We start from the raw sequence: 27,347 nt of genomic DNA, 5'->3' as shown, positions 1-27,347 counted from the left end.
CGTATCATCATCATACACCATAACAAAAATACATGTCGGCGTTAAGTCAACTTGAGGATCGTTGCGGTTTTTCTTGCAGTTGAGATCTTCCTTGTCAGACCTTCGCAAGCTGCACTGGCAATCCTGGCGTAAAGGTCTCGCCTCGGACCACCTTGCTGAGCTTGTTTACAAAGCACCGGTGAAGAGGCGAAAGGCATGCGGCAGCAGAACAAGGAAGACAAAATTAATCGTCCTTTCAAGTACTCGTCGCAAAAACACCACGTTCTGCCGTGTCATACGTGTTGGCGACTTGGACGGCGGAAGACTGTTACGGGGAACAGAGGCCTGCGGCTGGCACTAAGGCAATCGCTCCGGTGCAGCGCTTTCCACGTGCAAGCTTGCCAAGGTTGTCGTTAGCCGGGGCCGTTTTCGGGCGGGTCTTCGTCGCGGTCGAATGACATTGTGGCCGGTTCCTGCCGGGTCCTGGTTCTAAGCACCTCTGGTGACGCTGCCGCACCGTCACTATCGAGGTCACCTTCGCGATTGCCACGGCATTCGTTTTGCTGGGCACTTTCATCGCATTAACCACCCTGTTTTCTTTCACTATGGCGCCGTCTCATGCGGCCTTTCTGAAATCAGTCTTCTGGTACTTCCAAGGCGCTTCGGCGTGTATTTGTGGTTGGCCGCGCATCTCGCAATCCAGCGCTTCAACAGACCTTGAAACCTCAACCTCCAAGCGCGCGGTCTTGGGCTTGGGCGTCTCCTCATTGCTGGCGATGTCATCCGCGGACGAGTCGCCCGCTACCGCCCTTCTCCTCTTGCGATTCTCGACCTCCTTTGCTTTGGCTAACGGCGGCGTAACCGTCGGCGGCTCGTCGTTCGTCCTTCGTGGTGACGCGACGTCTTCCGATGGCCGGCGTATGGTTCAGGTCGGTCTTCAAGGCAGCGGGTTCGACCGTCATGATCGATACCAATTCCGGCCGCCCTGCGCAGGTGCGCGCTTCGAAGCAGTTACGGTGGCGGTTCCTTGTGGCATGCGCTGCCGACGCCGTGATGACGACGTGGTGGTGCATGCGTCTGGCGCCGTAGAACCGCCTGTGCTCTTTCAGGAACACGTCGTAGTCGTCCGGAGGCGGGAGAGCGTCGCGGCTGCAACGGCTGGTCGGTCGGAACGGTGGCTTGCTGCTGTTGGATGCCGTTTGTTCCGGCTGGTTCCCAGCGCGGCGATAAGCTAAGCAAGTGCGCGCTTCGAAACAGTTTCGGTGGTGGTTCCTTGTGGTATCCGCTGCCGACGCCGTGATGATTACGTGGTGGTGCATGCGTCTGCCGTCGTAGAACCGCCTGTGCTCTTCCAGGAACGCATCGTAGTCGTCCGGAGGCGGGAGAGCGTCGCGGCTACAGCGGCTGGTCGGTCGGAACGGTGGATTGCTCCTCGTGGATGCCGGTTGTTCCGGCTGGTGCCCAGGGCGGCGATACGCTAAGCAGGTGCGCGCTTCGAAACAGTTTCGGTGGCGGTTCCTTGTGGCATCCGCTGCCGACGCCGTGATGACGACCTGGTGGTGCATGCGTCCGGCGTCGTAGAACCGCCTGTGCTCTTTCAGGAACGCATCGTAGTCGTCCGGAGGCGGCAGAGCGTCGCGGCTGCAACGGCTGGTCAGTCGGAACGGTGGCTTGCTGCTTCTGGATGCCGTTTCTTCCGGCTGGTGCCCAGCGCGGCGATAAGCTAAGCAAGTGCGCGCTTCGAAACAGTTTCGGTGGCGGTTCCTTGTGGCATCAGCTGCCGACGCCGTGATGACGACCTGGTGGTGCATGCGTCCGGCGTCGTAGAACCGCCTGTGCTCTTTAGGAACGCATCGTAGTCCTCCGGAGGCGGCAGAGCGTCGCGGCTGCAACGGCTGGTCAGTCGGAACGGTGGCTTCCTGCTCCTGGATGCCGTTTCTTCCGGCTGGTGCCCAGCGCGGCGATAAGCTAAGCAAGTGCGCGCTTCGAAACAGTTTCGGTGGCGGTTCCTTGTGGCATCCGCTGCCGACGCCGTGATGACGACGTGGTGGTGCATGCGTCCGGCGTCGTAGAACCGCCTGTGCTCTTTCAGGAACGCATCGTAGTCGTCCGGAGGCGGCAGAGCGTCGCGGCTGCAACGGCTGGTCAGTCGGAACGGTGGCTTCCTGCTCCTGGATGCCGTTTCTTCCGGCTGGTGCCCAGCGCGGCGATAAGCTAAGCAAGTGCGCGCTTCGAAACAGTTTCGGTGGCGGTTCCTTGTGGCATCCGCTGCCGACGCCGTGATGACGACCTGGTGGTGCATGCGTCCGGCGTCGTAGAACCGCCTGTGCTCTTTTAGGAACGCATCGTAGTCCTCCGGAGGCGGCAGAGCGTCGCGGCTGCAACGGCTGGTCAGTCGGAACGGTGGCTTCCTGCTCCTGGATGCCGTTTCTTCCGGCTGGTGCCCAGCGCGGCGATAAGCTAAGCAAGGTGCGCGCTTCGAAACAGTTTCGGTGGCGGTTCCTTGTGGCATCCGCTGCCGACGCCGTGATGACGACCTGGTGGTGCATGCGTCCGGCGTCGTAGAACCACCTGTGCTCTTTCAGGAACGCATCGTAGTCGTCCGGAGGCGGCAGAGCGTCGCGGCTGCAACGGCTGGTCAGTCGGAACGGTGGCTTGCTGCTTCTGGATGCCGTTTCTTCCGGCTGGTGCCCAGCGCGGCGATAAGCTAAGCAAGTGCGCGCTTCGAAACAGTTTCGGTGGCGGTTCCTTGTGGCATCCGCTGCCGACGCCGTGATGACGACCTGGTGGTGCATGCGTCCGGCGTCGTAGAACCGCCTGTGCTCTTTTAGGAACGCATCGTAGTCCTCCGGAGGCGGCAGAGCGTCGCGGCTGCAACGGCTGGTCAGTCGGAACGGTGGCTTCCTGCTCCTGGATGCCGTTTCTTCCGGCTGGTGCCCAGCGCGGCGATAAGCTAAGCAAGTGCGCGCTTCGAAACAGTTTCGGTGGCGGTTCCTTGTGGCATCCGCTGCCGACGCCGTGATGACGACGTGGTGGTGCATGCGTCTGGCGCCGTAGAACCGCCTGTGCTCTTTCAGGAACGTCTCGTAGTTGTCCGGAGGCGGGAGAGCGTCGCGGCTGCAACGTCTGGTTGGTCGGAATGGTGGCTTGCTCCTCTCGGATGCCGTTTCTTCCGGCTGGCGCCCAGCGCGGCGATGAGCTGAGCAGCGGTCCATTCTCCGAGCAGTCACTTTCGAGGAACTTCTTCATTCTCAAAGATTCCGTGCCACGACGACAAAGAAGTCGCTGCTCGTGGTGCCTGTGATGCTGATATGTACAGATAAGGAAGATGGGATGCGATTATTGTGCTCACAATATATATATATATATATATATATATATATATATATATATATATATATATATATATATATTACCACTTTCAGGGCGCTTCAAGCTCGGCGGAAGCGGATGTTTCAAAGGACTGGCAACTCCGCATTCATTTCTTATTAATACGTCACGTAGATCTCGAGAGCAGTGGCAGCAGGATGCCGGTCGATTCAGTCAGGCACCGCGCAGGATATTACGTCACACAAATGCTCAGGTATCACTGAAACGTGGTCGACAATAAGAGCTTCTTGCTGGGTGAGTGGGTACATACTTGCGAAGAGGAAGCCAGCGATACAGACGCATATATAAGGGAACAAGTGGGCAGGATGAGCGCTTGTCCTGCCGCTTATTCCCTTGTGCATGCGTCTGTATCGCTGGCTTCCTGTTCACGAGTGACCTGTAATAAAAGTTATTTCACTCACTCACTCCCGAGTGGTTGATCAAGAGTATATGGCTTCAGCATACGGACAATGTCAATGATTTAGGCCCTTTCCCAACCATTTTGGCTATGGCGCTTTACGGCAGACTCTAGTGTTTCTCTTGCAGTATAGTGAGAGGAAATTTATTTGAGGAAAAACAGAGAGGTTGTCAGGTGAAACACCTCTGCCCTGTTCTGCCCTGTTACTCCGCAAAGATGGGAGGTGACGTGGAGACAGGCAGTAGAGCGTGAATATAAACATATCCGTTCAACAGTGACTATCAGACCTCGTTGTGGGCTGAGAACGCGACACAGAGAGGTGGACCAGAAAAGCACACACTTGCCTGTCGTTGAGAGTATACGCGTGTGAATCTGTGGAAAACATTGTTTTCTTCCGCACCCTCCTCTAAGCTGTCTTGGAATCTCTTTTCATTATCTACGCTTTTCCTACCACATCTTCGTAGCGTCAACACCCCCCCCCCCCCCTTCCCTTCCACGTTTGACAGCGTTATAACAAATTCGCGGTGAGGCAGATATTGAAGTCACGCGAACTTTGATATTGGCATGGACGCGCATTCTGGCGTCATTTGCACTAGGCAACCGACCGCAAGCAACGCTATCAAACGCAGCGTTTATGATATAAAAACACCTCCCCTCCCTCCCCCTCCGGAAAAACGAATGGGAAGGGGGGGGGGGGGGGCTTGCATTGGGTGGAAGACAAAAAAATGGTTGTAAAGGATGCATGACAAAATAATGTCGATTGCAACAAGATGCACCGATAAAACGGCCGAAGTCAATAGCTTATGATCCATTCTTTGAAGAGCAAAAGCTTTCCCATCTTTGCCTAGACAACGCAGAGAGCTCGCCCAAGTCAGCACACATCGCGAATGCAAGGTCCGTGTCCGGTTCGTGTTCAGGCGTCAGTGTCACCTTAACAGCGCAATCCATTCACCACACAGTCACGCCATACCAACTTTCCGTCGAAGCACTTCTGAATGTCCTAAGGCGCTTGCTCAGAAACATAAATCGATACGCGGCATCAACTATTTGCATTTGAATTAGTGCGGCCTTCGAGAAAACAGGTCTCGTAATCTGTAACAACCATTTAATATATAGATATTGTAAGCACAATATTCGCATCTCATTTTCCTCATCTGTACGTATCATCATCATACACCATAACAAGAATACAAGTGGGCGTTAAGTCAGCTTGAGGATCGTTGCGGCTTTTTCTTGCGGTTGACATCTTCCTTGTCAGATATTCGCAAGCTGCACCTGGCAATCCTGGCGTAAAGGTCTCGCCTCAGACCACCTTGCTGAGCTTGTTTACAAAACACCGGTGAAGAGGCGAAAGGCATGCGGCAGCAGAACAAGGAAGACAAAATTAATCGTCCTTTCAAGTACTCGTCGCAAAACACCACGTTCTGCCGCGTCATACGTGTTGGCGACTTGGACGGCGGAAGTCTGTTACGGGGAACAGAGGCCTGCGGCTGGAACTAAGGCAATCGCTCCGGTGCCGCGCTTTCCACGTGCAAGCTTGCCAAGGTTGTCGTTAGCCGGGGCCGTTTTCGGGCGGGTCTTCGTCGCGGTCGAATGACATTGCGGCCGGTTCCTGCCGGGTCCTGGTTCTAAGCACCTCTGGTGACGCTGCCGAACCGTCACTATCAGGTCACCTTCGCGATTGCCACGGCATTCGTTTTGCTGGGCACTTTCATCGCATTAACCACCCTGTTTTCTTTCACTATGGCGCCGCCTCATGCGGCCTTTCTGAAGTCAGTCTTCTGGTACTTCCAAGGCGCTTCGGCGTGTATTTGTGGTTGGCCGCGCATCTCGCCATCCAGCGCTTCAACAGACCTTGAAACCTCAAGCTCCAAGCGCGCGGTCTTGGGCTTGGGCGTCTCCTCATTGCTGGCGATGTCATCCGCGGACGAGTCGCCCGCTGCCGCCCTTCTCCTCTTGCAATTCTCGACCTCCTTTGCTTGGGCTACGGCGGCGTAACCGTCGGCGGCTCGTCGTTCGTCCTTCGTGGTGACGCGACGTCTTCCGATGGCCGGCGTTCGGTTCAGGTCGGTCTTCAAGGCAGCGGGTTCGACCGTCATGATCGATACCAATTCCGGCCACCCTGCGCAGGTGCGCGCTTCGAAGTAATTCCCTGTGGACGCTGTAATGACGACGTGGTGGTGCATGCGTCTGGCGTCGTAGAACCGCCTGTGCTCTTTCAGGAACGTGTCGTAGTCGTCCAGAGACGGGAGAGCGTCGCGGCTGCAAAGGCTGGTCGGTCGGAACGATGGCTTGCTGCTGGTGGATGCCGTTTGTTCCGGCTGGTGCCCAGCGCGGCGATAAGCTAAGCAGGTGCGCACTTCGAAACAGTTTCGGTGGCGGTTCCGTGTGGCGTCCGCTGCCGACGCCGTGATGACGACGTGGTGGTGCATGCGTCTGGCGTCGTAGAACCGCCTGTGCTCTTTCAGGAACGTCTCGTAGTCGTCCGGAGGCGGGAGAGCGTCGCGGCTGCAACAGCTGGTCGGTACGAACGGTGGCTTGCTGCTGGTGGATGCCGTTTGTTCCGGCTGGTGCCCAGCGCGTCGATAAGCTAAGCAGGTGCGCACTTCAAAACAGTTTCGGTGGCGGTTCCGTGTGGCGTCCGCTGCCGAAGTCGTGATGACGACGTGGTGGTGCATGCGTCTGGCGTCGTAGAACCGCCTGTGCTCTTCCAGGAAGGCATCGCAGTCGTCCGGAGGCGGGAGAGCGTCGCGGCTACAGCGGCTGGTCGGTCGGAACGGTGGCTTGCTCCTCGTGGATGCCGCGGTTGTTCCGGCTGGTGCCCAGCGCGGCGATAAGCTAAGCAGGTGCGCGCTTCGAAACAGTTTCGGTGGCGGTTCCTTGTGGCGTCCGCTGCCGACGCCGTGATGACGACGTGGTGGTGCATGCGTCTGGCGTCGTAGAACCGCCTGTGTTCTTCCAGGAACGCGTCGTAGTCGTCTGGAGGCGGGAGAGCGTCGCGGCTGCAACAGCTGGTCGGTACGAACGGTGGCTTGCTGCTGGTGGATGCCGTTTGTTCCGGTTGGTGCCCAGCGCGGCGATAAACTAAGCAGGTGCGCGTTTCGAAACAGTTTCGGTGGCGGTTCCTTGTGGCGCCCGCTGCCGAAGTCGTGATGACGACGTGGTGGTGCATGCGTCCGGCGTCGTAGAACCGCCTGTGCTCTTTCAGGAACGTCTCGTAGTCGTCCGGAGGCGGGAGAGCGTCGCAGCTGCAACGTCTGGTTGGTCGGAATGGTGGCTTGCTTCTCTCGGATGCCGTTTCTTCCGGCTGGTGCCCAGCGCGGCGATGAGCTCAGCAGCGGTCCATTCTCCGAGCAGTCCCTTTCGAGGAACTTCTTCATTCTCAAAGATTCTGTGCCACGACGACAAAGAAGTCGCTGCTCGTGGTGCCTGTGATGATGATATGTACAGATAAGGAAAATGCGTTGCGATTTTTGTGCTCACAATATATATATATATATATATATATATATATATATATTACCACTGTCAGGGCGCTACAAGCTCGCGGAAGCGGATGTTTCAAAGGACTGGCAACTCCACATTCAATTCTTATTAATACGTCACGTAGATCTCGATACAGACTCATATATAAGGGAACAAGCGGGCAGGATGAGCGCTCGTCCTGCCCACTTATTCCCTTGTGCATGCGTCTGTATCGCTGGCTTCCTGTTCACGAGTGACCTGTAATAGAAGTTATTATTGCGATAGCAATTATATGGACACTTCAACCGGATTTCTGCCGTCGCCGTCGCCGTCGCCGTGAGGTTCCCTATAGATAAAATCTCCGCGCGCCGTATGCCCGAGCCGAAGCGTGCGGGGACGCGCGCTATCACGGAGAGCGAACGCACTCAATCTCCCACGCGCAAGCAAGGAAGCGGGAAGCCAGCGCCGGAGGGAGCGGTGGGGGGGGGGCACTTCCACTCTGCCAACAACCGCGCTCGTCGCTCGCTCGCCCGCTCCGTCTCTTATCTCCACACGGCTCTGACCTTTATGCGCCGTGCATTCGCCGCTCAGTTTCCGTTGAAGCGATAGACCGCACGTTCCTTCGCCCGTTGGTGCGGCGTATGCGCTTGCTGCCAGCGTTTTGACAGTCATTGTCTGCAGTCATTCAGTGTGATCTATTCATGTTTGTTTGTGCGCGCTCACAGCACGCTTGTTCAATCAGTTAGTAATAGTCGGGCCACATTTTCCAACGCACGCTACACATGCAATGCTGCCCGGGACAGGTATGTCCCTTCGCACGCGCTGCCCACGGGCAGCGCTTCTCATCAACACCACCGTTTCACACGCGCCTTCTCGTGGTCATCGAGTCTCTCTTCATGTCGGTCTACTTACGCCGCAGCACACCTGCTTACTTAATCAGTCGCGGTGCTGTCAGAATTAAGTGGCATAGGCAGAGTCCCCGACTTTATATAGGCGAAATTGTGCGCATTACATTAGTTCGTCTACTGCTAAGTGGTTCATCGAAAAGGTCATGCAGACATCGTGAACGCCGACATGTCGGCAGACTCTCCAGCAACACCTTGCTATACAATGTTCTCATAGCGTAAACGTTCATAGTGCCCTCGTAACTCTGCTTGCGACCCTTATCATACCTGGTGCTCAGCAGCCTTTCTTGTCATCACGCGACACAAAAACGATATCCCCAGCGGTAATTTGCTCCCACCCTTCGCTAGTCCTTCTTGGTAACTGCGTCGAGTGGATCGACTATCACGGTCGGACTGGAGCGCTGCAGCGCGCTTGGCCTTAACAGAATACAAGCAAGCGCCGTGCTACACCTTGCTTCCAACTCAGGCGTTTCGTGAACTTTCGAAAGAGGATATTTATATTTTGATGCATCCAAATACAAGCGATGGCTACCGTACGTGCTTCTCGCGTATCCACTGTTACTTGCGTGGTGCTGCGAAACAGAGTGCATCGACACCTTGTGGGAACTTTTCGACCTTCAAGAAGATGTTGACGCACACACGACGCCCGAATGGATAGGTGAAATAATTTCATGCGCAGTACGATCTCGCATCGCTGTTTGTTTTCCGTCTCTTCCGGCCAGTCTGGGCGTATAATTTCGTGGCACGAGCAAATGGCATCTCGGACCACGATGAATTTGTAACCTATTTAGCGTGTCCCACATAGGGTGTCAAAAAGAGCACAGCGCGATGAGGGCTGTTGTTGAGAACGAGGCACAATATGGCGCTCAAGGCGACATCACCGCGGGGCCGGGAGAACCAACGGGCGCCTTCTTTTTTTCTTCTCTCTACGCAGGTAATAACCGAAAGCATGATTGCAGTTGACAGCACAGTCTCGCACAGCGGAGCTGCCCGCTTCGCCGCCTGGCGATGGACGCGGCAAGCGCGGAAAGGATAACATGATTCTGTAAGTCGTAGAGCAGTTGTTGCGCAGTCTGAACGAGCGGGGAAGCGGTTCCCTTGAACCCATGCTGCCGGCTTGGCTGCCGGCCAAATCGTACCGTAGAGGCACGCCTCCGCTCGCCCCCCTCCCCCTACGAGACACGCATGTTCGTCCGGGACGCGTCCGGGACTGTGTTCGGTGACGTCTGCAGGCTGTACCCGACTTTAGTTATCACGGGTCTTACAGCGGCGCACGGGATAGATCGCAAAAGAAAGAAAAAAAAAAGAAAGTGATTAAGGAGTTTCGTGTCTTAAAAGTGACGCTGCGCGGAACCTTGTCGCAGGTGTAATCGGCGGGAATTGTTTCTCTTTTGCTGCATCGAGTCGCGGTGATGTGTCATCGTGAATGAGCGTTATAGGGAGATTGTATAGCGACATTTCAGAGTGACTTCGCCTTCCACTCGACATTTACTAAGCAAAATGAATAGATAACAAGCAAGCCAACTAATTAACGGTAATAAAACAATGTTTCAGGCCGTCAAATGTGGCTCCCGCTAATGCTTACTTTTGTAATCATCCTAATGTTTCTCTGTTGCTTACATGCCCGTCGGCGCCACGCAGCAGGTTTCTCACTCCTCCTAGTCGCGAGCGTAAAGTGATGCCTTCGTTCCTCAGCTCATATTCGCTTCATAACGTTTCCAGGAAGAACTCACGCACATAAATGAAAATTTATTTCCTTAATCTCTCGGGAATGAAGTTTTCTTTATTTCTTTTATTCTTCTTTATAACTTATCTCCGGAACGGATCTCTTGCTCTTGCCGTTCAGAGTCGCAACAAAAGATTTAGCGCCTAAAACTCAGTCCGTAAATGATAAAAACTTCAGTAGTTTCTCATTTCATTTCCTCGAGCGAGATTGCACTTCCTTTGAACTTGACAAAAGCTGCCGCTTTTTCCTTCGTCTCCTTTATTAAATTTGCTCGCACAGAAAAACGAATAATAATCTGCACGGATCTGTCATCTTCCGCTGCAAGAGCGCTATAAAAATGTTCACAAGACGAGCGAAATTGCCGCGCAGGAGCCACCACGTGGATGAAACGTACAGCGGGAAGAATTGTTGCTTCAGCTGTGGTAGACAGAAAGGAAAACGTGTGCACGTGTGGCTTAGACCCAAACGAAGACTATATTGTATACTTAGTGACAAAAGCGCTAAAATATCTCATCATTTCCATCGGTGTATGCGGTAGATTGCATGGCGCTGGATTTCTCACATGTTTGTATAACTAATCGCGAAAGTGAAATAAAGGAATAGCGTGCACTGAGAGTTGTCCATTGGTGCGCAAAAAAGTATATATATATATATATATATATATATATATATATATATATATATATATATATATACATGGAAAGGCACCAGTTGCTGAGCAAATGCGTAGAGTAGTTAACTTCTGCTCAGTAATTTCCAGTCATTGAATGCGTCGCCTTTATAGGCAGCCAACGAAATTGTTTCCCCGATTTAGGCAAAGCAGTTAATTATTTGGACAATGTGACCTACCGTGTTTCTTTACTCCCCATTGTGATGGTGCGCCATAAACGATCACCTGTCGGTTGTTCCTCATTTACAAGCTCCTCAGTTGACCGAACTTTAGTTGTGAACTGCGTTGCATGCGTTAAATAATGTAAATAAGCCTCCTCATTTGTTTACGGGCATTGCACGCACCCTCTGTATTTTACTTCGTTTAGAAATGAGAAAAATAATCGGCATTGAATTCTAAATTTGAAGTCACTTTTCTCAAATATTCGTATTCGATTCGGGAACTTTACTATTAGAACACCAGACCTTCTTATTTTCTTTAACGGTGACGTAGCTTGTTGGAGTGAAATCCTGGTATTCATCAGGGTTCGTGTTCACTAAACTGTTCGCATAGGCTAAAGCCGTTAGTAAGAACAGGTGCCACCCGCTTATGACAACGAACATTTTATTAGTCAAGGTGGCCTCTGTCAAGCGGCTCTTATGAAAGAAAAATTTCGTAAATTCGGGCCTTGTACTTCGAGTGGAGCCAGATGCAGTGGAGTTCATACATTGACACAACTGTTAGTTCAAGCAAAAAACCCAGAGGTGAAAATGGCAGTGCAGCATTGCAAGTGTGTAATTAAGTAACTAATAGTTCATTAATGAAATAAACGTTCATGTAGCCCAATGCTAGCCGTTGACCTGAGCAATGAGAGATTGCCTCGTGGACCTCGTTCGTATATATATCGCATGTAACTTTTTCAGCAACTTCTCTGTATAAGAGACCGCCCTCTGTTCACGTACTGATTGCTCAATATAAGTGCATGCCAATGCACATGCCCAACACATTGTTCATATTCGATTACGGCTCGTTCGACGGGCATCTGCGCCAATCATTGCAGAAGCCTCTCGATGTGCCTTGCAAAAGCCGTACGCTAGTTTCTTACACGTTACTCATACGATGATGTATTATGTGGGGTCGTGTAAAACAACACAGCCGTGGATATTCATATATATCTTTGCACTGTACGTGTTCTGCATGCATTCCTTTGCGTCATTTGCTTTAAGGCAACAGCTTGCGCTAATTTACCAATCACTGTGAGGTTTCGTAGGCCAATATGTATATGGTGCGAGGGCAAATCAAGTCTTATAAATTTTAAACATATATATATATATATATATATATATATATATATATATATATATATATATATATAAAGAGGTTCAGATTTCCGCTCGTGTTATTATAATTTGAATCGATTAATGGATTCATAAGGTCGTAATTAGAGCGTGCCAACGTATTTTTTTAAACAGCGTGACACTTCCGAAATTCGATGACTTCGGCTCAAGAAAACCGAGTTTAAAAAAAAAATTTTGGCTACCTATATCCCTGGTGTAAAAATGCGGTAAAAAAAAACAATGATTTCGCAACGTAGGTAGCAAAAGCGTGCATGAATGCATACCGGTTTTCACAACATTACGTGCCGTTATGAACTGGCAGCTTTCTGTCCTCGAAACGCGCGAAAAAAGAAAGAAAGAAAGAAGAAGCTTTATCAAGACCTCATTGGTTACATCGTTTTTCAAGGGTCATGTTTGACATTGCTTGCATATAATCTGGCGGCGAATCGCTATCAGGCGTCTAGACTTGCGTCTAAGGCGTCTAAACGAGCTTCAATGGTTAGCTGCTAATTAACCTCCGAATTACAATCTTCTCGGACGACCTTCGCCGTTGCAAAACTTGTGCAGTTTGTCCAGCCAAGCCTGTTTTTCTAGAAGTGTGGGGATGCGATCGGGCGGCGAGAAACGTGTACACTCGCCGCGCTTGCGGGCGGTGGTCGAGACGACTAATCAAAACTTCATTAGCTTAGTTCAGGTAAACTACTGCTCCAACCCGCATAATTAAATCTCATTAGTGTATATGGCTTCCTCTGTCAAGTGCGCCCAGTACGCGGAACAAGAGCAGCGGCCAGGCCATACAAGTGCCGAACGCCAATAGGCCGAGCAGGCACCCGAAATAATTGGGGCGTAGGCACTGGTACGGGGTAAAGGCAGTTGCGATGAAGGTCACGTTCCTTGTACGTCGATTTCCCAAACTGTCGTGATAGGGGGAAAATTGTCATCCGCCCCATTCTAGCAGGAGGCAACAAAGGAAACGTCCCGTATAGACGTTGGTCCCCGGTTCGATCCCCAGACCAGGAGGAACGTTTTCTCAAATGCGGATCTTCTTATCTGAGAAAGCCTGAGAACATTCTGCCTTTTTTTCTTCTTCTTCGTATTACAGTCGGATGGATGCCATCTTTTTTGCTATTTCATGAACCTTCCACCACCTTTTAAGATTTTTAGTTTTTGGACAAACATGCGGGCTTCGAAAGATGTATGTATACGTTATGTAGTGAAACTGTTCTTAGTCAAAACACAAACTGTATGTATGCCGCAACGTAGAATAGCGACGAACAATGAAACAAAGGTGGTTCAAAACGCGGGACGTTTTTGGCATGGAAACGCCGGGTGTGTCTCTTTGGAAGGATCTCTGAGGCGGGACACGATATCCGGCCGCATGTCACTGATTCGAATTTGCTGTTCAGTCGTTCAACAGAGGATCGAGACAGCAGCTTTGGTCTGGTCTGAATTTCAGCCTTTTACTTCGTAGCGCTAACGCCGGTTTTCAAGTGCCACAGACGAGAACAATGAAAGGTGGTTCGATGTTCTAAGCGTAGCTTCATTGGCGTAGCGAAAATTGGCGTGATTTAACTACGTGCACACGCATGCGATATCTTTTCATTCTTTTCACGCTCGCAATCATCTTTATGTTATCTGCTTTATTTCTTTTTCTTTACGTCAACGTTTACTTTTGTAAAACAAAAGAAAAAAAAGTGGAAAAGCGCGGTTTGTTTATCATATTCCTTTTTCTTTTTCTTCATTTGCGATAACACCCTTGCAGGCTTGGTAACCTTCTCCCCACGCCTTCCATCTTTTGTCCCTCTTTAAGAAAAATAAGAAACATAAAGTCCCGACTATGAACTAACAACCATCAGGAAGGGTGTTTATTGAACAAGACTGACAGTTGTTTGCTAGATTCACTTTTCTAATTACGCTAGTTGGCAAACATTTGCGACGCGTGGTTAGAGCCGAGATGCAAACACGACGTTACCACAAACGCGGCTACCCCGCCTGTATGGTGTTCCGGTCTTTTGCTATCGTTTGCCGACAGCAAAAATCACAGCCGTCTGCCCTTTCTTGTCCTTCTTTTTAATATTTTTTTTCCTCTCTCATGTCTCTCGCCAAGCACTGTGCTTTGCGAACGCGCCATTTCGGTCACAGTTTGTTTTTGTTGTGTCACTCTCACTTTATCAGCTAGCTTGCTCTTTGTCACGCGTGTATCACTGGCCACGGGTCGCAAAACCATAGGCAATAATAAAACAAAAAGAAAAGGTTTCACTAAGTAAGCCCACGCCCTCCCCCCCCCCCCAAAAAAAAAAAAAGAAGAAGAAGAAGAAGAAAGCGCTGGAAAACACTAACGGCACTCACTCTCAGCGAGATCACGAATAACAGGGGCACACAACCAACGTGCAGTTTATGTCATACGTTTCGAAGCCACTGTACATAATATGACAGGACCTGTCGTCGGCCGCGTTTTGACAACCTTGTGGAACCGTTGTTCTAGGGCCACCGTTTCCAGATGTTAAGCATCACACTATTTCCACAGTTTTGCAACGTCAGGCGTGTTGCAAGAATCATGCAACATGGCCCATGGTGACGTATGTTATCGTCCACGGAGTGGCTTTTAAATAGTTCAACAAGGACAGCACGTTGGTAACAACCAAACTGTCATAATATCTGCTTCAGCGCTATATATATATATATATATATATATATTTATATATATATATATGAAAGAAAGGCACAGAAGTTGGCTTAATTGTACGGCTACCCACTCTGCACTGGGGGAAAGGTAGAAACGATGAAGAGAAAAGCAGCTATGCAAATAATCTGTTCGCACACGCACGAGGAAGGTGAACTGACAACGACTACGGTGTTACATGCAGTCTAGATTATTAAAAAAGAATATAAAAAGCGAAAAAAAACCACGGTAATTCTTTTGGAGCAACTCAGGCCGGAGTTGACTCGGACCAGGGTTTAAGAATTATTTTCCGTAAGAGAACGATTGTCAAGCTTGGCGAGCGTGGTGCTTAGCGGTCTTTTTTTTTTTTTCTGAAACGACGACAGTCACAGAGAAGTTGCGCGATCGTGTCTTTGTACCCACAAACTTCGCATTCGGCACTTCAGCGCTATAGATATTTTTCCCTGAGTGACTGCACTTCATGGCTTCCGGCGATTCGTGTCTTGCGCGCGTCGACGAAGTGGTTACCGCGAATGCGGGGACAGTTGTTGCTGTTCGTGACAACTGAACCCCCAGTCTCTCGCGTAACGACAGACAGGGCACATTCGTGCTCAAAGGCGTGTTAAAGGGCGATGCTTCTTTATCTTTTTTTTGTGTGTGTGTGTGTGTGTGTGTGTGTGTGCGCGTGTGTGTGTGTGTGTGTGTGTGTGTGTGTGTGTGTGTGTGTGTGTGTGTGTGTGTGTGTGTGTGTGTGTGCGTGCGCGCGCGCGCGCGCGCGCGTGTGTGTGTGTGTGTGTGTGTGTGTGTGGTGTGTGTGTGTGTGTGTGTGTGTGTGTGTGTGTGTGTGTGTGTGTGTGTGTGTGTGTGTGTGTGTGTGTGTGTGTGTGTGTGTGTGTGTGTGTGTGTGTGTGTGTGTGTGGTGTGTGTGTGTGTGTGTGTGCGCGCGCGCGCGCCGCGCGCGCGCGATTGTGCCACGGCCGCGGTGACCCTCGCCAGGGCTCTTTTGTTTGAGTCGCTGCCGCGCAAGAAACCTTTCGGGCTCGACATTCGCTGCCTTTGCCGACGCGTCTTCTTAAACGATGCGATGAAAAGCGCTCTTCCGTTTTTCGCAAGTTCCATCCCTTTCACGCGGCGCCTCACTTTTTGCGGCGCATGCGACAAGCGCGCATGCATTCTGGCACACGTTTCTCAAAGTGATCGATTGGCGCGGTCGATATCGGAACACAGCACGCCGCCGACAGCTCGAGAGTGGCGAAAATTGACGGACCGTCGGGTCGATCAAAGACAACCATTGTACTACAGAAATATCGACACCTTTCGCACCATATGCAGCAGCGATGCAGTGTGCTTACCCGGTGGATGGAGCAATTCACCTTAGCAGATAACAATATATCGCACCCAGAGAGAGAGAGAGAGAGAGAGAGAGAGAGCAGCCGTGTGATATCGTCTATAACGAATTCCAGCGATTAGAAATTGATGAACTCTTTCATAATCGCTTCCGTCTTTATATTTTCTTAGTTTTGTTCGAGCGCCCCACGCTTGGAAGTAGAAAATCCCAGGGCTGAGTTCAATAGGCCTCATCCTGCGTGGAAACACGCTAATTCGAACTGTCATTTGGGACGCTTGGAACGGTCTACTGTTAAACTGAACAGAAGCTGCTCGCAGAAGTGCGACTAGCTCATTGCCTCAACAAGCAACAATGCATTGCGGCGTTGTTGTTGTTGTTGTTGTTGTTTTCAGACACACAAGCTAATTCCTATGGTCCTAGTGCTGCTGAGTATAGCAACGCTGCAACTTCACGCGCGTAAGTGCAGTCAGTGCTGGAGAATATATCCCCGCGACCATTCGCGTACTATATATATCTACGCCTGTAGAAACGTGTTCGCAGAAATATTGCAGCACGTACGTTTGTTTTATTCTGGTCTGAATTCAAGCACCACTTCGATTTCCTGACGCCTTGATTAACCATATTAACCGCTTCCGAGGCCGCGGTCTGCCTACCTATGTACACGAACATGAGGAGATATTTCCTCTTCGTCCTCACGCGGCGAGCTCAACCACTAGGCGATGGAGCTTGCAAAAAAGCCAGCTTCTCGGTAACGTAGGGGAGAATACAGACGCGCATGCGCGCGAGGACGAGAGAGCGGAACAGAGCGGAAAGAATACGACAGGGAACATCCCAACGCCCGCGCGCTGCGCATTACAGCGATGCGCCATTCGAGCGGTTTCAAATGTTCAAAATGCAAACGCAGATGTCTCGGTGCGTTCTCATCTGGTACCTGGGGCCTACGCATCGCAGTTCAATCGGAACGTGTTGGCAAGAGCGCTGGAGGTCTCGCGCGAGCACGCGTGGCGGCAGCGGATCGCGCATCACGCTGTGCTAAAACGGTCTGTCTTAAGCCTACCACTGTGGTTCGCTGTATATTCGTTATACTATTTTGCTTATTGCGAACAGCAGTTATGAGCTAGAAAAAGAGCCGATCTTATTCGTTCGCTACGCTATGGTTCAGGACGGTGCCACGTGACGTAAATCAATCCGATATCAAACCTGGGATCGAACCAACGAAAGCACGTTTACAAGCCGAGCATTCTTACCCCAACGCCACCGTCGTCTTGAGCAAGATAACAGCATTTGGTGCTGACCAACTTTGAGGTTTTCCGGCAGGCTCACCTCGTGCACCGGACTACAGCATCCGGCTGCGCACAGCGTAATATAATCGAGGCGCGATGCCTACACGCTGGCACACGTGCCTGCTGCTCTCTCTCCCTTCGCTCCACTGGCGTCCGTATCGCGCTACACGTGCTGTCGGCGAAATTCGCTGGGTCCTGATGCCAATGCGCGAACGAAATGTCCCAGCAGGTAAAGCGAACTCGCTGAAAGCCGCTTCGCGGAGGGCTCGCTACCCGGCACGTCTTGCATGTCCTGCTTGCAAAGTGGAGGCACTGCGGACAGCACGGCCTCTGCTGCCGCATGAAAGCTGCACGCTTTGCCAGAGTGCGGGCAAGCGTCGTCCAGGAGTTTTTCCGGTGGCACTGGTGCTCTATTTTCCAGGAGAACCAGGAGGTTCTTCTCAATTTCACGTGGAATAGTCGAAGGCTTTTAAGTGCTCTTGCAGTAATTCAATCAAGTGATTAAAAGAGACGCTGGAGTACGGCTCCCCCCCCCCCCCGCCTTTTTTTAATTTCCTCGTTTTTTCTTTTTTTTTTCTTTTTTTAGTTGCCGTCACAAGCACTCTCCTTCACTTCCGGTTCTTCCTGTCATCGAATTCGCGCAAATATTCTGCAACAGTGTAACGTATTTCAAAGTGTTTATTATGAGCTATGAAAGACGCTGCAGCGGAAGGCTCTGTGCAGGTTTTCAAAAGCTGGGGTTGTTTAATGAGCGCATAAATCTCAATACACAGGTGTTTCCGCATTCCGCTCCCATCGGAATGCAGTTGACGCGGCCGGCAGCTGAGAGCACGACTCCGTTCTTAGCAGAAGGACGCCCATGGGCACGAAGCAACCAAAAGGGGTAATGCGAATCCAGAGTTCTAAACTAGGAATCGTCGCATAAAGATTTATGGTGGCCAGGGTTTGGTTCCAGCCTTGGTACGGCGCTAATCAGTTCGTTCAAGAGAACACTTTTTTTTTTTTTGCCTTCTACTGCCTCTTAGAGGTTTCGGCTCAAGAAATATATCGAACAATCATTCCGGTTTTCGGCGACAGATCAAGCTTAGACAGGAGCGTGGACTATATGTGATCACTGGTATGATTAGAGGCTACATAGCTTGAGACATTTAGCTGTTATCGTTGGCGACATCTTGTAACTTTGTGCTTCCGCCGTTGTCCTAATTGTTCTCATTAGGTTCTCGGAGCCTTTCACTTGAATTTCCCCGCACGACAGGAACGTGTAACAGAAGCAGTGGCATGGGAAAGGTTGCCAGGACGAAGGCAAAGCTGAATGCGGTGTAGCTAACGATACGAGCAAAAAACCTTTGACCGATGGATAATATGCGTAGCATGCAGCAGCAGCCCACAGATGCACAAGTTGAACGAGCACTGCCTGAACGTTTACTGCTTTCTTTTCTTTTTTTTCGATTGTCTTCAAGTATGCGCTTTATAAGCGCGCTTTTGTGCATTGTTAAGCGCACTCACAAGCGTGAATATCGTCGGACTCGGGAGTGCATTGTTGCGCGGAGTTGTGGAAAAAGAAAGAAGGGAAAATTCAAGATTCTCCTCATATCGTGCGGGAAAAGTGCGGCGTCAGCAGGGGCCTTTGACGCTCTACTGCGATATTCTATACTGCTGCGCTGACTTGGTGCGCAGCTCGCCTCCTCGCTTGCTCTGCGCCAGTGATTTCGTGCAGAGCCCGCGACCACCTCTGTGCGTCTGCAGAAATTTGCATATCAGACAGTCTGAAAAGGCTGTAAAGTTCTCGTCGGGTTCCGGTTCACCTATCGTGTTGTCGCCTCCTGCCAAGTGTCAGATCTCTGCAGGTAACACTTCTTTTTCGTCCGGAGTTTTCAATCAACGAAAGACAGTGTGCTTTTGTCGTTAATTACCCCTAACGCATATTAGTTCCTTGCACCCCGGGAATATGTATTCAGTATTCTGTATTGGGGAATTCTGTATTAGCTATAGAATTCGCGCGCACTCCAAGTTATGGACAAACACCGCGGCGATAACATGCATTTGAGCGATGCCTCCCCCCGCAGTGGTCAGCGGAATTTAAACACACTGCCGAATTCCCCTCAATTTGGGCAGTCTGTTCGAATTTCGATGCCGGACAAATTTCGAAAAAAAAATATCTTTTTGGAACGACGCGCAGGCTCCACGTGCAGCTCTGTAGAAGAATCTCAGAACTATCCGCCCAAGAAATATTCCGGTACAACGCCACAGAAGCGTGAGCAAGAACCGTTGAAAGGGTGAAGTCATGCTTACGTATATGCAAGAGGTGAGTCCTAAACGTTGCTATAATGCTGTTGACAGCGACATTTCGAGCCGCACCATCCTTCCACAGGATCAGTATACAAGTAAAGTGAAAGAACACAATTAGTTATTTTTCCTTCTTCTTCTTTTTAAATGAGAAACTTGCTACGAGCCGAAGATAGAACTGACAACGGGAGGAGGAAATGTCCAAAATCAAGCCTTCACAGCCAAATCTGCCATGAGAAGCCACAGTTAAGCCGCCGTGATGCACGTGTGGACAGAAAAGACGGGAGTGTGCGTCGGTCGTCGCCATAAAGAAATCCATTAAGTGGGGGAAAAGAATCAAGGAAACGCCACTGTTTTGCTTTAGCGCCGTTGCGAAGCGCAGAAACTGTTGGTCGCAGAAGCTGTCGGTTGCCATGTTGGTCGCCATGCTCTATCGAGCTTTTCAATCTGAATGCAGGGTGCCAAACAATGGCAGACCTCATGCAGTAAATTGAACAAAAATATGCTAATAATTGAAAGGAGCAGCGCCGCGCAAAATGAAAATAATTGCACTGCCGTGTCACGCCGCTGCAGAAACAGGCCTTATAGACTCGTGCGCAAAAATACACGATCAATCTCCCACATATGTTGCTTGTGCGAAGCAAGGCATAACAACGCCTGAACGCAGTCGGCCTTCTTCATTTGTGCAAGTGTTTCACGGCCACGTTAAGCCAGAGGTTCGCCCAGTTTTATGTCCCAAGTTCAGCGCCTTTTGGAAATTATTATTATTATTTTTTTTGACGTTTGCTTAGAAAATAAATTTGCACGTGCGAGAAGGTATTTTAGTTTTAATGATGGTATCTCCTTCTATAGGTCCTTCTATAGGTGATAGTTTTTGTATGGTAAGTTAATGTCTGTCGGTTCATACACTTGCATAAAATAATTAAAAAAATAAGTTTACTGGCGTGCAAAAGAAATTTAGTGGTACGTAATTCCGACGCATATACAGGGTGTTTCAGTTAACTTGGGCCAAAGTTTAAAAGTATGCAAATGCCATGTAGCTGGACAGAACCAAGGGAATTTTGTTTACCGTCACTTGGAGATTGTCAGACTGTATTTTTTTGCACTCCGCCTAATTAGATAATTAGCCATAAGCCATAATTAATTAATCAACTTCACATATATTATAGTTAGATCAAAAGTGTCAATGAGGAAATTGTAGAGCGACTTGAGAAACCCCCGATGCAGCTTTCTGTTGCTCAATACGTGCTACATAAAAGTGTTTTTTTTTTTTTTTTTTTTTTTCGAGCGTGAAAGATGCCCGCGAATACACACGAAGTGCCTCAAGCGTCAGGTCGCGCGGCAATTTGGCGTGTATTCGCGGGCTTCTTTAACGCTCGGAAAAACACTTCTATGTAGAACAGATTGATCAACAGAAAGCTGTATCGGGGGTTTCTCATGCTACTCTACAATTTCCTCATTAACACTTTTCATCTAATTATAATATTTGAGAAGTTGATTAATTAATTATGACTAATTATCTAATTAGGCGGAATGCAAAATATAGTCTGAGTATCTCCAAGCGACGGCAAACAACCTTTCCTTGGTTCGGTCCAGCTACGTGGCCATTTGCATATTTTTTAAACTTTGGCCCAAGTTAACTGAAACACCCTGTATGCCCCGAGCACGAACCGATTTTTAGCGTTTTTTCCCTTGAAACCAGCGCTTGCTTGTGTCGCTATGCCGAATCTGGGCTCGAGTCTACCACCTGGTAACGAACGCGACAACAGTTGCTAAAGTTGAAGGTCAGAAAGTGACATCATATGGCATCACCGCGCTCTTTAATTTCGTGGGTTGTTGTTTTTTTTACCCGGCTCGAGCACCTCACCACTTTCTTTCGGCGACGCACGTATAACGAGCTGATTAAGTGCGTCGATCAAAAAGCTTGTTTTATCCTTAAATCAAGAATGACTTTAATCAAACGGTCACGGAGAGGTCAAAACGTCACCAGGAGGAAAGGAAGCCGACCTATCGAAAGGGACGGCAAAGAAGCAGAGAAGGGCGGCGGAGCAGTGGAAAGATGAAAAACGGAACTGAAAGAAGAAATTTGTGTTTTACAACGCTTGCGAAGTCAGGCCAGCGCTGTCGATAGTTGTGTCCGGCAATCCCAGTTGCGGGCTGTGCCGTCTAGGCAACCCTTGCCTTAGAAGAGGCAGCTTGCAACACTGCATGCTCTCAGTAATTCGTGGGAGGAGGCAGCTACGGCCTCCGAGGGTTACTTGTCGAGGGCACAATATCGCTTGCCATTTATTTGTAGCGCTCGAAATACGTTTCTCAGTTTTACAGACATTGCAGTGGAGATGATAATGTGTGTGTGTTTTTTTGTTTTTTGTTTTTTTTTGCGATAATTAGTTTCTGGCAGCATTCCACATCGCTGAATTCGTCATTAACCGTATCTAGCCTACCCCATTGAATCTAACATACGTTTGTGTTACAATCTTTCCATGATTCTGTGTTGTATACTTATCTGTTATATTACTGTATTGCTATGCATCTATGTTGTTATATTGTTACTATATCATCCTATTTTGCATAGATTTTGCCCTTGTATAACTGTGCCCTTCCTGCCTGGACCTAACCATGGTCTGCAGTATGTACATAAATAGATAAATAAAAATATTCGCTTAATAACTAAATAACTAAACAGGTTTGAGGATTACCTTCTTAATTATAATCGACTTAGGGTACATGTTGAAATTGCGGAATTGAAGCCTGTCAGTGTGTTCGAGGCATGTACACTCAGTAAGAATGCTAAGAACGGCAACAGTTTCGAAATATCTCTCCCGAACTTCGGGAGTAATGAACTCGTGTTTCATTTACTATTTTTTCAATATTTTAATACGGGACAAAACCAAGTGAAGCATCTATGCATTTTTTTTCTTTTTTTAGATTGAGGACAATATCTCGAAGCTCCTCCTAATCTCATGAATGCTACAAAGTGAACAAGCTTTGAGCGCAGGCTAGCTAGAATTTCACAATTTCCCATGGTAATTAATTAATTAATTAGAACTTAGCAATCCAGATAATTAACAAGTTAATTACTTATTAACACCCATTCACTGACGTGCGCTGCTGATAGTAATACGTTCCAGAAAAAAAATTGCCCTCCAATCCACCCTGTGAAGGTGGTTGGAAAGCGAAGCTTTTTACGCCACCCTCACGGTGACTGCGGCGCACTTGATATTTCACACACTACAACGTAACTTTAACCACGGCCTTTATTATTATTTACTTCATAACAATGTTCACTACTGCTTTATGATCGGTGTGATATACACTACTAGACTACCCCATAGTGGGGTAGTCTAGAAAATGAACCGAAGCAGTTACTAGGCTGGAAGGGTTTCGAATGACGTCAACCCTCTTTCAAGCAGCTGCATAAGCTTTGCAACAGCTGCAATCTAATCTTACGGACCGCGCCGAGCCTGTTTCCGTTGTTTGCCCGCAGCCCTTGGGCGCGATCTTGTACGCGTTCCAAAATGGAACGGAGGCGTTCCGTTCCATCGAGCCGCACACGATTGGTCAATTTGAACGTCGCGGTTGAAATTGGCCAATCGTGTGCGGCTCGATGGAACGCAACGCCTCCGTTCCATTTTGGAACGCGTACAATAAGATCGCACCCCTTATCACCCATCATGTTGGCTCATCACTTTGAACCTTGTTTTTGTGGTTTTTCTTGCGAAAACGAGTGCTTAGTTGTACGCTGAATGCCTGAATTCAAGTAAGCTATACTGCTATACCTGCAATTGTTAGCGGTTCGTCGGGATCGTTTTTTGATTACAACGACGGACACGACAGAACCCTTGGCTGGTAGAGGTACAAAGCTTCGCTTTAAAAATTATTGCACTGTCCTTTAAATGTTTGGCTCTTCCCACTTAGTACATTTGCATTTTCATCACATTCGTCCAACGCGCTATCGCATTTGCACACGCACGAGAGGTGGAGCTTTATGTAGCATCGGTGTATGTGAGATAAACATTTACACGTGCACTTGTTTATCTTTCTCGGGGACGCGCCTGCATGTATCGGAAGTTTCTCGAATGTTATCGTCGGTTCTATCCGTTGTCTGCTAGTCACCGAACCTTGTGTGATCTGAATGTATGCGCGAGGCGAATTGTGTAGTACTTTCTGGAAGACACGCGGGCACCAGCGATTACGCTGGAACATTCGACGATCCATGTATAAAACCCGACACGCTTGACCCGCTGAATCAGATTTTCGACGATCGCAAACTGTGCTTGTCGCTATCGTTGTGCTTTGAGTTTAAGCTGTTTTCTGGGAACAGGTTCGCCCAATAAAGAATTAGTTTCGTGATTCACGGTTTTTGCTACTGTGTTTTTCACCGTCACTACAACTTGACGCTATACATGTAGGTTCACTCCCTCTGTTTTGATTCGTCGGTATGAGCTGTGCTTGTGCTACAGGAAACCACATTCTCAAAGAATCGAAGCATCTCGGCAAAGACAAAAGTGCGCAACACAGGCACAGCGAAAGTGTCCATGAACGTCACGAAAAAAGATTGAAAAGAGCAAAAATGACCATTAGGCACGGATGCCGACCTCCGAGTACAAAGGGTTTGTGAAACTTCGGGGACATCTCAGCCTATACGGTCAAATAACGAACCACAGCTATGCCGGTGAACTGCACCCCCGGCGACACGTTGGACAGGGGCCACCGCGGGCCATCGGTTTGATAGAGCACTCGAGTCGGTGCCGCGACCTCTGAAGACCGGCACACGCTCTTGCTTGCTGCTTGCGATCTTGGGGTGGCCGCTGACGTGGATGAGTGAGGAGCGACATCGGAAAGCCACATCGCTGCCGCTTTTTTTTTTTTTTTTTTTTTTTTCGAAAGTGCGCCGAGAGAGGATTTGCATTGCTCCAAGCGGCCACTCGACAGGTGATCCCTCCTGCAGCTGCCTGACGAATCTTGCGCCGCGAGTCGAGTTGGCGGGAGTTTGGCAGTTCCATCGGAGTGAGAACACGTCATCAAGCCTGCGCCATGGGAACGCAATACAGCTCACTCCATCCGAAAGGAATTTCTTGGTACACCTGATATATATGGCCACACGTCGCCGCCCGCACGCTGGACACGGTGGATTCTTGCTTATGAGCCGGTCGTTGCAGAGCTACAACAATTCGCTCGTGGTTTGGTGCTTCATTTGCGCAGTTTGGTCACGTCACAGTGATTGAAGGATTTTAGCGCGTGTCACATTCTTAGAAGCTGGCGTAGCACTCGGCTTTTGATTTCTTTAGGCGCAGTGTCCAGCTGAGATCCCCTGTAGTGACATTTGAGGGGCATCAATAAAAGACATTTATCTTCTTAACGCAACAAACTGAACAACTTGTATTCGTTACATCGTTTTGCTATTACTTGCGTAACTTTAGCAGTCGTTGAATATTTCGGGGAGATGCTAGGCTGCTTAAAGGCCTGACTCGGACCCATACAGCAACAGCGGCTCTTTCTAGAGAAGCATGATCGCTCTCGGTGAACTGGTTTTTCACTGTTGAAACACTAAGTCTGAAGCATTGATGTTGCTTCGTAATCAACGAGTCTTGCTTTTTCTAATAAAAGCATTGGAACTTATTCTTGAGGCAACGCATATATACTTACCCGGTTGACGTGACCGAAGCACGACGGTTCGAAGTATTTTCTGTCGGGTAGTATGAAGTTGTCCCAGGAGACAGCCACAGCAGATGGTGAGCGTCCATTGTAGGGCATTTTATACACTTGACTTAGTGCTCTGGTGAAGTGCACTGTTTAGACGAGTTGGTGCACGACACCCCTCCATGCCAGGTCGTTCGCCCGTATCTTCGGAAAGGCTTAAGGACATGGGAAGATAAAGCACTTAGCGCAAGAGAGTTGCGAGAGAACTGGTTTTGGCACGTAAAACCGCAGAAAGAAGAAGCGACGCTACACGCGGCATGCGCTGACCAAGCTGCTTCGTAATGAGAACGTCCGGCGCGCCGCAGAACGGTTTGTGATATAGAACTGTTGCACGCCAGAGGGGCAGTATCCTATACCATTATTTCGTCATCCAAGACACCGTCTGAGAAATCCAGCTTCCGAAGACGAGTCTTCGGTTTGTACGGCGGTCGTCGAACCATGTTTGTACGATCAATCTGACAGCGTCTGATCGGGTCCTACGCAACGGAACCGTTTGATGATTGAGTTTTCTTGGCTGGGCCTTTCATATTTCGAAAGCTTTCCAGGCCAAAAGAAACTCTGTTGTTGCACGGGATGGTGCTCCATTTCGCGCGGGACGTTACATGTGGCCGTGATGATGGTTGTGGTAGGGGGTGTGTTTGTAAACCAGGCAGGTTAAACGTTGCTTTAAGTTGCCGGTACTCGACCCTCCTTGTGTTCAGTTGTTCTTGAAGCAATGTCATCAAAACATTATCATGTCGGTGGAGCCTCAGAAGCTGTGGTGCCAGATATACCGACTTTTTCACTGACGACCCTCTGTGATTGGAATGCAATGTAGGATGATAATTTTTGCTGAGCAAGATTCACAGCAGTGGTAGACGTCAAAATTTGTTTTATAATTGCTGATAGGATCGCGAACTAAGCTTAACTAATTACATTATTATAAAAAATTCTGGAGGCAATCTGGAATTGCAGGAGTAGAGTCAGCCAGCACGGAAGAGAGAGAGAGAGAGAGAGAGAGAAACGAAGAGGGAAAGATAGGGAGGTTAACCAAGGACGTGCCCGGTTGGCTACCCTACAGTTGGGGAGGGGAAAGGGGAAGAATAGATAAGGGGAGAAAAAGAATAGTCAGTCATTCGCAGAGTCAGTCACAGAGGAATCTCCGCTGTGACAAGCGTTCGTATAATCCAAGCCAGTACGCAAAATATAAGCATTACCTATGCTATAACCCCAGTGCCTTGCACTAGTTCGAGAAATACGGAATCAAGATGTACAGCGAAATGTGTTGCTCTGGACAAAAAAAAAAAAAGTTCCCCAAACTGCAGGAAAATGTGAAAAAAAAATTCATAAAGGTTTAGCGTGCTGTTCGACTTCCATCTGTAATCCCAGCATAGCTTTTAAAGTTACTAACTAAAAAGTTATATAGAGAGATTTAGTTAATTAATGATCATATCGAAATTATCGCGCAAATTCCGATGTTCACCACTGCTTTGAATCTTGGTCGACAAAAATATAATTATCAGAGGCAGTCGTCGCTGAAACACCTAGTATTCCAAAGTTTGTGGATGCCAATATTATCAAAGCGAACGCTTGCATTGTTAACTTTCACACTATTGTGTAAACAGTTTCATTCTCCTTTTTAAGCGAAGCTTTATAGGCTCACAAGTTTCGGCGGTGGTGGTGTTGTTACGATGAAAAGTGGGCCGATCCTGGTGACAGTGCAGAAAGAGTCCAAGCTCAATGGCACATACCAGGGATAAGAAAGAAAGAGAGAGAGAGAGCGAAAGAAAGAAAGAAAGAAAATCACCAGCTCTTCCCCTGTCGAGACAATGGGGGTAAGCGAAGGTCATCGTGTGTGTACTTGACCTACTACTTTCCCTTCCCTTTCCGACTACTTTCCCTTCCCTTTCCTACTACTTTTCGTTCCCTTTCCTTCTACTTTTGTTTCCTTTTGGTGCAACTTTTCCTTCCGTTGCGTTGTGCGCTTCCTTCTCTCGATGCATACATTTCATAAACGCTTGTGTTTTATTACCGTGACATATCGTGAACTTTACGTTACTCTGACGAAGGTCAGATACACACACGACAAGCTTCGCTTACCCCCATTTTCTCGACAGGGGAAGGGCTGGTGAATTTTCTTTCATAGCTGCTTGCTTCACGTCATATTGAATAGTAAGCCTCACAGCAACGTATAGCAATGCATGTGTTTCGATCAGTTGCGCTTCCATTACACAGGTT

At 49.1% G+C, this 27,347-nt stretch overlaps 1 protein-coding gene across 11 annotated transcripts in view; it reads left to right on the top strand.

Annotated features, from left to right (window-relative positions):
* The window catches only part of LOC119465417 (uncharacterized), a 67,595-nt gene that overhangs the window by 24,264 nt on the left and 15,984 nt on the right, over positions 1-27,347 (top strand). For 5 of the 11 annotated variants that reach the window (XM_049669336.1, XM_049669344.1, XM_049669346.1 and 2 more), the window contains one exon: positions 9,071-9,181. The exons of 5 other annotated variants lie outside the window; for them this stretch is intronic. In XM_049669336.1, coding sequence (XP_049525293.1) covers positions 9,174-9,181 — 8 coding nt within the window. In that variant the 5' untranslated portion in view covers positions 9,071-9,173. Of the gene's footprint in view, positions 1-9,070; positions 9,182-18,712; positions 18,989-27,347 lie in introns of those variants that run through there. One more of the 11 variants, XM_049669355.1, reaches the window with a different exon arrangement.

Source organism: Dermacentor silvarum, chromosome 1 (genome assembly GCF_013339745.2).
Source record: "Dermacentor silvarum isolate Dsil-2018 chromosome 1, BIME_Dsil_1.4, whole genome shotgun sequence".
Classification (NCBI taxonomy): Eukaryota; Metazoa; Arthropoda; class Arachnida; order Ixodida; family Ixodidae; genus Dermacentor; species Dermacentor silvarum.
Note: the sequence above shows the minus strand (reverse complement) of the source record. Positions and strands in the feature narration are given on the sequence as shown.